The sequence below is a fragment of the Argopecten irradians genome, chromosome 2, assembly GCF_041381155.1.
Source record: "Argopecten irradians isolate NY chromosome 2, Ai_NY, whole genome shotgun sequence".
NCBI classification, from domain to species: Eukaryota; Metazoa; Mollusca; class Bivalvia; order Pectinida; family Pectinidae; genus Argopecten; species Argopecten irradians.
In genome coordinates, this window is record NC_091135.1 from 41,781,973 (window position 1) to 41,798,625 (window position 16,653).

The 16,653-nt window shown below is 35.3% G+C and overlaps 2 protein-coding genes across 4 annotated transcripts in view; both read left to right on the forward strand.

Annotated features, from left to right (window-relative positions):
• Positions 1 to 16,653, forward strand: part of LOC138315533 (uncharacterized) — a 263,516-nt gene that overhangs the window by 60,196 nt on the left and 186,667 nt on the right. The window lies entirely within an intron of this gene.
• Positions 42 to 16,653, forward strand: part of LOC138315531 (genetic suppressor element 1-like) — an 87,320-nt gene continuing 70,708 nt past the window's right edge. For both annotated transcript variants that reach the window (XM_069256621.1, XM_069256622.1), the window contains exons 1-2: positions 42 to 2,746; positions 3,039 to 3,129. In XM_069256621.1, coding sequence (XP_069112722.1) covers positions 536 to 2,746; positions 3,039 to 3,129 — 2,302 coding nt within the window. In that variant the 5' untranslated portion in view covers positions 42 to 535. The remainder of the gene's footprint in view (positions 2,747 to 3,038; positions 3,130 to 16,653) is intronic.

Sequence of the window (16,653 nt, forward strand, 5' to 3'; positions counted from 1 at the left end):
CTTCTCGCAGCTGTTTAGTGGCATTTTCCGGTTATGGAATTATGGGAAGACAGATGTTCAACATGGCGACCGAAGACAGGGGATTCCCTCCAAGAATGGTGCATTGTTCGAAGTTTCACATGACATAGCATCACGAAGGATTGTTATATGATGTTGCTTATGGAAGATTGAAAAATAGGTTGCAATACACATTATCATTTGCGTCTTAATGACTTACGATGCATGTTATTGTGGTTTTTGATGACAGTTCTTAGTGTTATTCAGTCGGAAAAAGTTTCAACAAGTTGTAAGTTTACGATTTTGGACTTATTTTACTAAATCACCGGACTATTTTAGATTCGTGGTGTATTTTTTCATTCATGTCAGTCCGTTTGACAATAACGATCGATATTATTCGCTGATTGCAAAAAATCTCGTATGCTGTTTGTTGTTTTGATGGGTAACCCGCCTGGATGTGGGACCTAAATATAGACTTGTGCATCATCATGTAATGATGTTATACATGTCATTTGTCATGTAAATCACTACATCAACAATGCCGTCAGGAAGATTGATTTGTTTTGTTTGTGGAAGCTTAGGGGCAGAAACAATTTTGAATATAAAACCACAGGAAAGGGGCCCCTACTTTCCGTTTTTGGAAAATCATGACCCGCCAAAGGGATGTCGCCTTCCGAAGAAGGATGGACGAGTGGATTCCTGTCGAGTATGTTACATGTTCTTGAGTCAACAGTGGGAGACATATGAACGATCCCGAACCCCAGCAATTAAACGACTATACTGGCTGAAGAGATCTGATAATGGACATTTTACTGGGGCTGAGATGAGGATACAAGGAGAGTACATTGCTCAGGTAATGGGCTTACAGTATCAGCCAGGTGTTTTTGATGGTGGAACGTCTCCAGGTGAAAATCGTCCTGAAAATTGCTCACCAGTACCTACACAGCGCTCTGATGGAAGACAGAGTTCTGATTACATTGCTCAGCCACAAGTTGCTATGCCTACAAATTTCAAGCAATCCCAGGGAAATAAATCCTCCTTGAGCCAAGAGAACAGGCACCTTGCTTCACAACAGGGTTCAAACAACTCGTCTCGGAATGCTGACTCTGTACCACATCGTGGAGTACTTGGTGATGGAGCTTTGGATTTGTCTGTTGCCACTAAGAAAATGCCTGAAGGAGGCAGAGTGAAACATGGTCACGAACCTGATGGTAATAAACATGTTTGTTGTTTTATTTGTACTAAAGAATGCAGCATTAACCAGAGTAAGCTTGTAAGCACCTGTCGTCAGCCAACTAGTGAGCCTTATTTTCCGGTTTTGGGACATTTACCTCAGGCAAATAACCCAAATGCTTTAACCAAGAGTGGTCAGGTAAGAGTATGTGTCGGATGTAAAAACCTTCTTTATCAGCAATGGCAGGCATATGAGATGTCTGGCATACCTATGCAACATAGGACATACAAGCTGTATGATGATGTGTCTCCTTTGCCTGGAATTGAAGGAAACAATACTACAAAACCGAGAGATGACCCGGACACCAAACCACCTCAAGCGTTCCAACATGTCTGCTACCTATGTGGACATTTGTATCCCAAGGAACTCATCCAGCCATTGTACACCATGCCACCTGGCCATCAGTCTATTGGAACTCTATTCTTTCCATTTATTCGAGAGCTTCAGAGGCCACAAGGAGCACATCCTTTGAAATCAGATGGTACAGTATTGGCATGTCGAAATTGTTTTGGAGACTTGTATCAACAATGGCAAGTATTTGAGTCTGAAGGTACACCTCTGTATCGACGTCAATATTCACTGTCCTTCCTCAGCAAAAAGATAACCACTGAATCTGGCCATGTTTCACAGCCGAAAATAAAACAGGAAGTGGAGACGATTGAGGGAGAAGGTGGTCCATCTTCGTCTTCTTCTGATGTCAGTCAACCCCTGAATATTCAGATCAGCGAGAGCTCTGCTACATTAGCCAGTAGCACTTCCAAAACCAACACTGCTGGCTCCCAGGGACTTCTGGCTATTGCGACTCCGGGCATTGGGTCTGTGACCTCTAACGCTGCAGAACCTTCATCCTGGAATATGGCAGAGCAGATGAAAAAACAGCAAAATCAAGAACAAAAAAGTTTAACTGTCCCTCACCCACTTCAACAAGTGTCCTCAATTCCGAAAAAAATATGCTTCCTCTGTGGCACCAAATCAAGAATATCTAAAATGCATGTTCTGTGTTCCTATCCGACACGCCATGAAGCAAAGGGTGCAAACAGCCAAGTGGTTCCGTTTTTTCCCTTCCTGGCCAATAGAGATCCTGCATCCAAAGCGGAGACTATGTCTGAAGATGGAACAGTCCTGTCCTGTAACATTTGCTATCATAGCCTTTTGAAACAGTGGAACGAACAAGAAGACTCCAAAAATCCTGCTGAAAACAACCGCTGGCTAAGAAAATACTTTGTTCCTGAAATGATTGGCTGTTACGTATGTTCTAAAAATGTCAAGCGCAGAAACATGCAGATAATTGATATTTCTCTGTTCCCGAGTCTGAAGGATCATCCTGTCCCGGCCAATGCCTTGGTTGTTGATGGTGGTGAAGGCATCACAGCATGTGCTACCTGTTACAACAGCCTTGGACATCAGTATGCTGAGTTTGAGAGGATGGGAGTCCCTATTGAGATGAGGAAGTACAACTGGGTAAATGCTAGCCAGACTGACATGACAGAAAATGCAAGGGAAGACAACCCGCAGGTAATGTTACTGCATTGATTTAGTGTGTAATGAAAGCTTCATTTAGTACATGTATAAATAAGTTTTTGATAATTTGATCACTATTTCCATCATTTGTAAGTGTGTTGCATATCACAGTTATAAATTCTTTTGGATTCTTTTGTTTTGATAATCATGTTTTAATTAAGATCATGCAACAGCTTGATATGTGGATGCTTCCAATGTTTTGCTATTCAGTAAATTATTTTTTGATTTCAATAAAAATTTAAATTGATTAATATTTATGATCATTTTATGATTGTGTGTTCATCAGGATGAAGATGATGATAACCAACTTCTGAATGTTGATGAGAACAGTTCTGACAGCCAAGGAAGTGGTGCTGATGGAAAACATGCTGCTGATAGTAAGTACAACTGGTCAGAATGTAATCACAACTCATTCACCCCGGAAATTTATAATGAACTGTACATGTTCCAAGCTTTGAATCAGAAGAATTCAAATGTGTACACATGTCTTTAAGGTTGAATGAGTTAACATTAGACAATGACCTACCAACTAAATTACTAATAAATATACGATATTATTGCCATTATTAAAATGCCCAAAACAGTGCTTCTACTGATTCTTTTTCATTATTAACTTGGCATTAGTTAGTTCATTTCAATGTATAGAACACGTTTTAACTGATGAAAATAATTTTACCAGGTAAAAAAAAATGTTTCAACTCATCTCAACTCATCATCAGAGTTCTGGTGAAATTGAATTTCGAGACTGCAAATAGCATTTACAAACATTTCCATTTGAAGGAACTAGATATTTTGTTTGTTGTCATCTAAACTTTAAATGCATGGATCGGATAACAAAGGGAAAAAACATGACTTCAAATTAATTTTGACTCAGCACTCAAACAGAATTTTTTTACTTAATTCATTTTGAAATAATTGATTTCTATTATGTGTATTAAAATAAAATAAATGTATCACTGTTACAGGGGTTTCAATATCGGGCGTTACCCGGTACTTTTTGCCAGTTGAACCTGGCTGTGGTACCGCCTGATTTTGGCTAAGTTACGTACATTAGATAGCATACAGATGGTATAGAAAAGTACCCCCTGAAATTGCAATTGTATCGCACTCCTGAAAGAGTTCATGCATATGCATACAGACTTTGTCCTTTAACCTGTAAAATGTATTTTCAATGCATTCAGGTGTTTCCATAATTTGACATATCAGAAATAACGAGAACAAGAGGATTAGAGGCACTGATACTATTGATATATATAGTGTGTGGTTATTGAGATGATTATATAGTAACTGTTAGATACTTATAGTCATGAAATTATAACTATAAGGAAACTGAAAAAATGACTGCCGTTAATTGAAATAAATATCTAAAGTTACATTTTCTTCTATAAAGATTATAATTGAATAGTGGACTGATAACCATGTAACAAATCATTAGCATTTGTTATGTCGATTTATGAGGAAGTCAATTAAAAGTTGTTATTGGCACATTTTGATAGACCTTTTTGATATTTCAACAAACCTAGTATGCCTTAAAAACTTAAGCTTGTGACATAATGGATAAGGAAAGTAATTAACAAATTCAGAGTACTTTTACAGTCAAGCACAGTTATACTGAACATTTGGGTACCAACTTTGTTATAGGCATAGTTCATTATAGACATCATTACATCTTATAGGAAAATTATGGAAATTACTATGTTATAACCATGAATGTTGTTCGTTATAAATATATTTTACTGTATAAATCATTTTATGTATGAAAGTTTCATTGACTACAATTATTGACCAATACTGTTATTGACCTGACTGTGTAACATAATTGTGTTGTGGTTTTCCCCATCTTATCATGTCTTGCTACATGAATGGAGATGGGGTCGTAAAGTATTACAGACAACAGACACTTTCTAGTTTCTTTTAAAATACTATTTATTTGTATCTGATTTCTTGCATGTGCAACATTAAAATTTTCAACAGTCTGCTGGTTTATATACCTACACCCACATGTCTCACCTGTAATAGAAATTGGTATTGATTCATTACTCATAGTTTAATGTTAAAGCTAATCAATGATGTAACACTCTACAGTCAATGAATGTGTATAATCAATTTAAAAGTGATCAAGCATTACATTCAAATTGTTTAATATCACTATTGCATACATTCAAAATTTTTAGGATTTAAAAAAAAAGGAAGTTTACTATTAAACCCTGCCACTTAGTTTAAATTCTAATTTATGCATAATCATCAACCATGAAAGAATAATGAGATATACCTTCTTTAAAATACCTTAATGCTGTTATCACCTGAGAATACATTATATGTTGTTACACAAAAGACTGATTCATCATCATTTGTACAATTGTGTCAGAAAATGAGGTCACAAATACAGATCTAAACTATTAATATTGTGAGAAATTGGGCAACACATCCTTTGATTTAGATGATCATCATTCAATTTGTATAGTATTGGGGCTTGTTATTAACAAATTTTATATCAATGTTTTACATCAAAATCAAATTGGCCTTACTTTACAGAAAGGAAAAGAAAATCCAAACTTGAATTTATGTTGCATATTTCTTTTTCACACATTAATTAGTTGAAAAGTCCAACAATATTTTTGAAACTGTAACTTGACAGTCAGTTGTGCTATAAGATATCATTAAGTCTTAGTGTCAGAAACAATATTGTTGTCTGTCAAGTCAGATATTAGGAAAAACTGAACATTTAACTGACCATCCAAATCCTAATTTTTGTTTGGATTATACCCCCTGTGTCTTCAACGGGTGCATAGTGTGAGTGTTCAGTAAGAGTTGCCTCCCCTTTCCCAACCCTCCAGCTAACTAAAGTGTTTTGATCCGTCTGGCGGCTCTAAGGATATACTGTAGGCATAGCACAAAGACAATGAACATCAAGAGTTTTTGTCAGGGAAATCGATCGCTAGCACCCTTGAGACTTTCCAACATAGGCCTCCACCAGGGCTGCAAGCACAATACAAGGAAGACTGCAGAACTTACATATGTAAAGCTATCACACACATATGCCTGCTAGCTCCACCTGACCTCTGAACTTTGACACTAGAACCTCTGACCTCATGGGGTTAGAATTGCATGAAACCTACACGTTTGTCACATATCGGTCCATTACAGGAGCCTGGAGGGTATTAAGTGATACAGCATTAGCCCGACACATAATTATCCTCTTTTATGTAGTAGCTATTGATTTTTTTAGCAGAGTTTGCTTCCTATTGCAATCCAGTCAATCAACAAAGAACTTATTTTCTATGTTAAGGCTGTTTGACTCAACGCTGTGACTTGGTCGACTTGTGACTTAGTGTGACAGTGATGTAGATTAATCATTTAAGCTCAGATCAATATCATTGGCAAATTTACCGCAGGAATTTATTTATACTCGGCACAAGGGCTTTCACTCTCTGTCGCTGGTCTTTACAGATTTATATTTATTCAGATATTGAGTAGTTGTGTACATGTTTTTGATCAGCGCGCGAGTCAATTTGTTTTTGATCAGCAGCGCCGAGTCAATTTGTTATTTTGAAGGTCATGATGATATTGCTTCGCCTACAGCAGGATCCGCTTATTAAAGGAATATAGATTTTAGATCCGCAGTAGATTTATTTAACGCTGCTATAGATTTTCAAATTAAGACCACTTTGATACCAGTGGAACAGACAATTTTTTTCTTGTCTGATTTCTGTTGCCTGAATTTGGTTGATTACAGTTGAATCTCGTACATTCACATTAATTTTTTTTTAAAGATTTGTGCTTTCAGTGGTGTTACTTCCTTTGTTAACAGAGAAATAAGTGACACAAATTAGCTGTATTTTTGCTTAAGGAAATAGTGCATTTGGAACTATTTTTATATCATAAAAATGAAAATAAGGCTAATCACATGATATGTAATGTGTTTTGATATAAAATCATATTCATTACATACTATAACATATGGCTGATGGCTGATAGTATTACATCATTCTCTTTCACAATTGATCCCACCTAAACGAATTCAAGGACATGTGAAGTTTATTTAAGCATTGCATGTCTTTTAGTTGGCATTCATAGCCAATATGAATGCCAACTGGACAGAGGCAAATTCCATGAAGTCCTTAGACTCTATAAGTGATAGTTAATCAGATCATATCATTACCCACAGTTCCATCAACTTTTAAAATTCAAAACTTTACCACTGTCAAACTGTTCATGACTATTACTGAAATCTAGACCACATGTTAATCAACTTAACCACTCATAGCTTTACCACAGAGAGACAATTTTATAACTCAAATCTAGACCATATTTTACCAAAGACCCGCTAACTTTATATAATTCGGAGCTTTACCAAAGAAACACTAACTTTATAGAACTCGGTGCTTTACCAAAGACCCACTAACTTTATATTTATATAACTCAGAGCTATACCAAAGATCCACTAACTTTATATAATTCGGAGCTTTACCAAAGAAACACTAACTTTATATAATTCGGAGCTTTACCAAAGACCCATTAATTTTATATAACTTGGAGCTTTACCAAAGACCCACTAACTTTATATAATTCAGAGCTTTACCAAAGACCCACTAACTTTATATAACTCGGAGCTTTACCAAAGACCCATTAACTTTATATAACTTGGAGCTTTACCAAAGACCCTCCAACTTTATATATCATTGAGTTTTACCAAAGACTCTCTAACTTTATATAGTTTGGAGCTTTACCAAAGACCCATTAACTTTATATAATCTGGAGCTTTACCAAAGACCCATTAACTTTATATAACTTGGAGCTTTACCAAAGACCCTCCAACTTTATATATCATTGAGTTTTACCAAAGACTCTCTAACTTTATATAATTTGGAGCTTTACCAAAGACCCATTAACTTTATATAACTTGGAGCTTTACCAAAGACCCTCCAACTTTATATATCATTGAGTTTTACCAAAGACTCTCTAACTTTATATAATTTGGAGCTTTACCAAAGACCCATTAACTTTATATATCTCAGAGCTTCACCAAAGACCATCTAACTGAATATATAATGGAGTTTTACCAAAGACCCACTAACTTTATATAATTCGGAGCTTTACCAAAGACCCACTAACTATTAACTTTATATAACTTGGAGCTTTACCAAAGACCCTCTAACTTTATATATAATGGAGTTTTACCAAAGACCCACTAACTTTATATAATTCGGAGCTTTACCAAAGACCCACTAACTATAACTTTATATAACTTGGAGCTTTACCAAAGACCCTCTAACTTTATATATCATGGAGTTTTACCAAAGACCCACTAACTTTATATAATTCGGAGCTTTACCAAAGACCCACTAACTTTATATAATTCGGAGCTTTACCAAAGACCCACTAACTTTATATAATTCGGAGCTTTCCCAAAGACCTATAACTCGGAGGTTCACCAAAGACTTTCTAAGTTTATATAACTCGGAGCTTTATCAAAGACCCACTAACTTTATATAATTTGGAGCTTTACCAAAGACCCACTAAATTTTTAACTTAACACTTCTATCTCTTCGACTTTACAACACACTATCTCCTTGACTTTATAAATGAAATCTTTTCCAGTCTCTTCAGCTCAGAAATGATGAGATTCTAATGTATCGGTAAAAGGAATGGTCTTTTATCTCTGGTTTAAGACACAACAGATGGAAGTTATTATATCTGGGATACATACCTACTCATAACTCCATAATTATACTTAATGTTTTAACTAGGTAAATGACACAGTTGAAACCTTCTATCTGTTTCAATGTATTTCTGAATTAGTTTTGATGTATGTTTTGATAGTGAAGTAATTAAATGTTATATGGAATAATCTGATTTCAACATTCCTAATTGAGAACTTTAATTGAAAACATCCTATAAAGTTAAGTTTTCATTTAGAGCTGTGATACATATGGGTTATATTTGCGGCAGTTAAAAAGGGATATGGATACAAGTTTTTTTTCCAGACATCAAAATTTTCAAAATAAGATGAGTTTAATACCCAGTCTTCTTGTTTTCATGTATCCTATGGTAAAAATTAGGTTTCATGTTTGTGTACTAAGTCGACCTGAACCAAGTTCACCCAAACATACGCAGACACATATTTTTAGTGAATGTGTGTGATTTGAATAAGTGAGAGTATCCTACTTGGTATCTTGGCAGTGTGATTCATTGGGATGACACTATTAAGTATGCATCATGTCCTCACTATCACAAGGAGACACATACCAGGTTCCCAAAATATGCTAATGCATAATTTGTACACAAAAAGTTGTTAAAAGATATTGATTTGACTAAAGGAGGTTGATGGAAATTAGGTAACAGATTCTTGTGATGTTACAAAAGGATAAACCATTTACAGTTACATATGTTCTATGTTTCAAAAGATGTTGTATCATAGCTGTAAGCAGCTAACATATGATTGAATTCAGTTTATATGATTTGACTGTGTTTAAGAGTGGAGAGTTTAAGCTCTAATTATTATGATAATATTTCATGCTGATTGTATACGTGCAGGTCTATTATTTTTTTTTACATAATACCTGTTGTGTTACATGCATAAAAACACTATAAAAGGTGTTTATAAATGATACAGAGGAGTAACTGCAGCTCGTCATACCATACGAGAACCTGAGAGATGCAAGGTGTCAAAACTCAATACCACAAGCCTAAGGTCGTCACAGAATCGCTGATCTTTATACAACATAGTTTTTGCTGTCATTCTTAAAGAAGTCTGATTCTGTCCTATTTTGAAGGGTCTAAGTGGAGTGTACCGGTTGAATCTGATGGTAACTGGATACCAACGATTAAAATACTGAGTTAACTTACCTTCACAAGGTGTCAACATGACGGTTAAGATGGATATCTCATTGAAATATTTCATGTACAATAATACACAGGCGTGGAGTTTAAAATATCTCAAAGTAATACAGAAGTTTTTATAAAAGGTTTAGGTATCTTAAGAGAATATGATTTTTATAAAAGTTTCATCTATCTATCACCCCTTAGTGTCAAGATTTCAGTATGGCTGATCTTTGACACGGGGAGGTAGGGTGTAAAATGTCATGTCTTACAAAACAGCTACAGGTGCTATAATAGAATTATAGTGTGACAGACGCACCCTATACAAATGTGCATACTTCACCGTACCTAACAATAAAAATTCATATTCCATTACTGTCATCCTCTGCAATGGCGGATATCTTTAGAATTTTTACGACCATTTTAAAACCCTCTATTAGTTGTTGAGATATATATATGAATGTAAAACTATAAATTGAAATTGAAAGTTAATGTAATATTTTGATTCTCTGGTTTAAAGTGTATGTAATATTTTGATTCTCTGGTTTAAAGTATAAATGGTTCATGGATTTATTCTCAGGCATTGGTGTTACGATGTGAACATTTTGCTGCAAGTATTGAAATACTGTATGTGGGATTTAATATGTGTAATTATAGTAAGGTGTTTTATGTGCACAATTCAATTTGGGGAGTAAAGGAGAATTTTTTTTGTGTCTTTTAATTAGAAATTGGACTTTTAACTTTTAACTTCTACTCAGCTTAGGTCTGTGAGTGTGATTGGTATCTTCAGAAAAATCAATTAGTTTACCTTATACAGAAGTACAAACAGCTCAGAGTTTTTAATGGAACGTATTAGAAAGTGGCGTTCTAATTAAGTGGTGCGATATGGATGTAGAATTAAGAATATAAATACAGTTTACATTTAAGAAAAGCATCCACTAAAATCTACAAACTTTATTTATTTCACATCAATTGTGAAATATGTTACAGCACAAATTATACAAATCACTTTCAGTGGTTTGGATATAACTGCATAATATATGTATGTTTCCAATTATGAAACATGTGAATATATACATGTAGTCCTACATATAGAATCAAAGTTTAAGTTGGATACAACAAAGAAGCAGATTCATTTTGAGGATATGAAATTGAACTTGGATTACAAATATTAAACTGAATCAAGGGTTAACAAGTATAAATGCAGATATGAAGCAGATTGATTTATATATGTAACAGAATCCATGGTTGATTGATTGATATGGATGAGTGCCTTGACCAGGATTCAAACTCTGGACTTTTCAATAACCTTAGCTTTAATTAGTCCAATGATCAGCCAGTCTGGCTGACTGAAGAGGAGTTGTATCACAGAGGCTTATTTTGGTCTGTATTTGCCAAGACAATATTCAAGGCCAGAGTAAGAAAAACCATATTACACATGCCTGATGGTATGATTGCAGTGACATTCTAAAACGTCTTCATTTACACTAATTTTACCATTATTATATATCCAGCCAAGTACCAAGTCGAAGGTATGGTGGGGAGGTTTAAAGGTAGTTTGATGTTTTTAACCAGAAGTCATCTGTAAGACGTCTATAGTAGACAGTTTGGTGACTGCCATTAGTTATACTGTGTCCCGAGAGGGTAGATAGGCAATACCAGGCAATGTAATTCTATAATTGAAAGTAAGGTCCCTACTGCTGTTTGTTCTTCGTAAAATATTTATCACACTGCATTAAAAAAATCAATTATCTCCCCTAGTGTATAAAGAGACTCCATCACCGTGTTTGATATACGTGCTGATGTATTCCGATAATAAGATGTTATACAAACGTGATGAGTTTTCCTTCATTAAACCAATGATCCGGCACTGTAACAAGGAATTTGAATTTCACCTGAATGCATAGTACATAGATACACACATCTGTATGTAATGTGATTACAGCTGTAGTTAAAGAATGTATTGTTTGATAATGAGTACCACCCTTATGTATACAATTCTAATGATATTGTCCCTTCATGACTGATTACTTAAAGCTTAAACATGGTTTTGTTCGTCAACAATTTGATGTTTGGACCTACATGTAGCAAGTGACTATCATAAGATTACTGAAAACTGCAGGAGAAGAACAATCAAGGTAAACCGTTTAACACTACAACAGCACAGCCTGGTCCGGTTATCAGCTTTTCAAAGGATATGTTAAAGCAGTTATTGATAGGGCCACTCGCCTCTGATGAACACATGGGTAAGGTCAAGTAGCATGGGCCTGCTGCTGAATCTGCTGTTTCATTTAGATATGTTACTAGTTTAGACATTCGGTAAAGACAAAGGTTACATAGCACATAGCCAATGCTAAGATTAGGATTTTAATTGCAACAAGAAACTTTTCTCATATAAATGGTTTTGATAATTGATTTTTTGGACCTTACATGTAGCTTCTTTTATAAAAGTAATCACAGTTCCTTCTTTCAAATAATGATGGTCAATCTTGATTATGTTTTTGCAATTGTGACAGATTGGCTTATCTTTACTAAAATCAGCTCCGTTCCTTTTAATGATAGTTTCTTTTCTGGTGCTTGCTTATAAAAAAAAATCAACTGTTTATGTTAGGATTGAAGGATCCCCTTCAAATTAACCTTCAACATTTAGCTTCATGCTTGATTAATTTACAATAACTTTGCATTTTAAAAGCAATTAATGTAAATTTGTGGTGTCCAAGGACTGAAAAATGCCGGTACAAATTGGATGTGCCTTAGATGCAGGACAAGACACTCATTTTATGCTGGTTTAGTCTTTCCAAGGCAAATGGTTAAAAGGCATTGATATGAAAATAAAAATTGAAAACCTTCACACACTATTTTCTGATCATTTGGAGAAAGCATTTTGTGTATAGAATTGTACAATCTTATGGCATGCTTTCACATTTTTCATAGAGCTGAGCGTAATTTATGGGTATACATAACTCAAGTCGACGTTTAAATGATGAGAGATGACTGTAAATGAATATGACTTTGCTGCAGTGAGTCGACTTTTTCCGGAACAAAGGCTCATGAAGTCGAGAAGAAACATTATCAATCATATTGCGATTTTCAAAAGCTATGTTTCTTTGTCAGTTACGTGGCTTTTGAGTGGCAAAAACGAGGCCATATTTTATTATTGAATACAAGCTATTAGAAGAAGCATGCTGGCTGTCTTAATACACCTAAAACATGCCTAGCTGAAGCTGCTTACAGCAGACATAAAGACGACCATGATACTGTGTGGCTTTTTATTTCTAAATGGATAAAATCAGGGGAACTTGCGTCATGGGGTTGTAACATTACTCAATGTGATAAGCACAATTCCTATAAAAATGTATAAAAAGTGATTAGATGTATGCAACGATGAGAAAATCCTAAAGCAAGCCTGCTTGCTCGGTCATGCAATTCAGCAGCAGGCGAAGCCGAGAGCTGACACGTGGATCAATAGCAGTATGTTTCACCATCAATGAAAATGAAACTTATAACCCAACAAAATAGGAAATGTTACAACTAGCATCAATATTTAATAGAGCTATCAAACCACCTACATACATCCACAATCATCCTGTATTACGCTGCAGCAAGCGCCGCTATTTGCAGGTTGGGGATTACATTTCCATTGTCTAATAGTTTTACTTCCCGACAACTACTTCTGATCACCTTAATGCAATTGCGGGGTGGCTCTCGATTTTCTTTAGATGATAAATGATTGGTCTGAGATTGTTTTCTCCATGTTAATCCTTCACTCTACAATACTTTGACCTTTGGTGAAAGTAGCTGCTTAGGTTATCATTTCTTTAAATTTGTTCAAATGTGTTCCTCGGAAATAAGTCTGCGTAAGAATCAATCTTGTTTTTGTCTCTCTTTTCCTCCACTAATGGAAGAGTTATGGCCAACATTTTACCATGAAAACCATTTTCTCTTGAGATGGAAATGAAAGTGGCTCCTTTTAACTGAGATAGTTAGAATTGGGAGATTAATGTCTGTGTTCCCTGACAAGGTTCAACCAACCTATCCCATAATGCTGGCTTGATGATTTTAATATCTCTTGACATTTTTGAGCTTTATTGTGTCTACAGTTTCTTTCACTTGATATTTTTATAACATGATCACATGCAATATTGTTATAATTCTTGCTTTTCCATGACTGTGTTTATCTCAGAAACCCACATTTTATTCACTTTTTATTATGTTTACCAATAACCTTGTTATGACCTTGTGAAAATCAGTAGATGAAGAAAATGTTTAGGAACATGTTTTCGTCTTCTGTCAGTCTGCGACTTTAAGTACTAGTCTGATGCCTATGACTAGTAATTTTTATGGCCGGATTAGTGCCAATTGTAATGAACTAGTCCGATTGGACTAGTGGCTCACCACGTACATGCACCTGATTAAAATCGGTAAATACTATATTTACAAGAGCAGTGGTCAACTGCATTTTCAACATATTTTGAGTGCAACCTGTATCCGATTATTTCAGTCTAGATGCATCATTTTGCGAGAGTTTGCATTCACCAAGGCATCCAGACTGTAATTTGGGTCAAAATTGAAACTGATCATGACTGAAGTGCTGAAGCAAAACCGCTGTATATTTAATTTGGACTAATGATTAAATAGTCAGACTAGTAAAATTTTGGATTTACTGGTCCAAATGACTAGCAATGAAAAAAGTTCATGTTGCAGACTGTTAGGGCACATTGGCTTCACACAGAGGTGTTGACATGGTGCTGGCATTATTATGAATTCTTCTGAACTCTGTGATTAAGACAGCGGTCAGCAGGGTTTTACAGAACTAAGTGACTTTTGAATACAGGAATTAAAGAGTTTGGGTAAATTGACTTGTCAATGGGCCCTAAAACTCAAACAAACAAACAAACCTTGTGGTGGTCAAAGAATGCACTGATCTAGGTCAATCTACTAGGACCCTGGATTGGTCAGGGAATGTACGGATAGGCCAATTTACTAGGTCCCTGGATTGGTCAGGGAATGAATCGATAGGCCAATTTACTATGTCCCTGGATTGGTCAGGGAATGTACCGATAGGCCAATTTACTAGGTCCCTGGATTGGTCAGGGAATGTACCGATAGGCCAATTTACTAGGTTCCTGGATTGGTCAAGGAATATACTGATAGACCATTCTACTTGGTCCCTCCATTGGTCAAGGATTATACCGATAGGTCAATTTACTAGGTCCCTCCATTGGTCAAGGAATATATACTGATAGGTCATTCTACTTGATCCCTCCATTGGTCAAATAATGTACTTGTAGGTCATTTACAGTATTGGTGATTTTGCAAATGTTGGATAAAAGATCGCTGAATTTTAGACAAATCTTTTGAACATGTGTGAGAAAATAAAATCTATTAAAATATAATTTTATTTTTCTTAAAAAGATAAAAAGAAAACAAAGAAATGAAGAAATGGGTTAATCTTCAATCTATGTTTAGACTTGAGTTAAGCTTTTCAGTACCCCATATTGTGTTGCTGAATCTAGTCCTGCTAATGAACTTGTAATGGTCTTCTGGGATTAATCAATAGGGTTCTTTTTTTGGTATAAAATATGCCTGCCTTAGTGGTTTTTTAAGTCTTCTCAAATAAAAGAAATGAATTGTACCTATTTTACTTGAAGATATTTAGGCTAAGGTTTGAAGACATTTTCCTGTGATATTGTGGAACAAGCCAATAAATATTTGTGAAATCCAGCAGTGAAATAATCAATACTTGCCTGGACATACTAATCACTGCATTTTTTTTTTAGATCTCTGGGGAATTTTTCTGTGATGATTAGAGTCTGTGGAATCGGATAATAAACGTTAATTTATTGAGACAGATTGTTGGATCTGTGGCCGCGAATTTGTAACATCTGGTGCCGATACGCAGGTCAATAATACACGGGGCTAACATTGTTACTATCTCTCATTCAGATTCATTACGTCAAAATTGATTCTTAATTCTCATTCCAAACTTGTGTAATTTGTTACACAAATTTTAATCATGTCTCATACATAATATTCAATAAATGTCAAATACGTTTCTGCTATCATTCTGTCAATGGTTTTAACAGAATATTTGTTGAACTCTGTATTGTTTTAGAGATGTAAAAATTCAATAAATAAATAAACTTGTATCGTCCAAATCTAATACAATTTCTATAAACCTAATACGACTATATCTTGGATATCACCTGACATCATTGTAGCCAATAGGAAAACAAGATTCTTGTCTGAGGTGGGATAATATTAGTTACACAGTTTGTTAGTGACTTAATATGAAAAAATATTGGGCCTAATATAAACTTGTATTTCACACCGATTTGTAGATTTAGTTTGTGTATTATATCTTATTAATAATCTTCTAAGGATGTGCTAAGTTTTGAAGGTGGAGGGAAGACAAAGTGTCCAGAGACCACCAACCTAGTATAAACAGTAATAAAAAACCGCATCACAGTATTCTTACGTTGTACAACCAAGACGGACATATAACCTCAAGTGCTTGGCCACAAATGTACTACATTACTATGTGTACACGTATCTCAATAAGTTCTACATTTGGTTTGGTTTGATTAGAATAATGTCCGATTAACAGCCAGTGTCATTAAGGACATGAACGGAAGCTGGAGAAAAACCATCAACCAGCGGCCTCTACCTGGCATCTGCCTTCACATGGGATTCGAACTTGTGATCCAGAGGTGGAGAGTTCTCAGTACTATTTCAGGACACCTTTATCACCCTGCCACCGTGGGCCATCAAATTCTTCACAAAGAACACTTGCAAAAAGGCTTTACTGTAATTACAGTACCTGAAAGTCATATAATATACATTTTGATGATGGTTTCTATTTATCCTATTAGGACACCAAGATAGATGAGCTAACAAAGATGTTGAGTCTTATATAGCAATTTGGTTGCAATTTAAATTCCTGGTGGTATTAGTTTATTTGACCTCATTTAGCATGACTGATTATTCAACAATTACAATGTAGGCAGTTTTCTCAGTAATAATGGCTTTTTAGCCCACGATCATCAGATGGTGGGCTATTCAAATCGCCCTGCATCCGT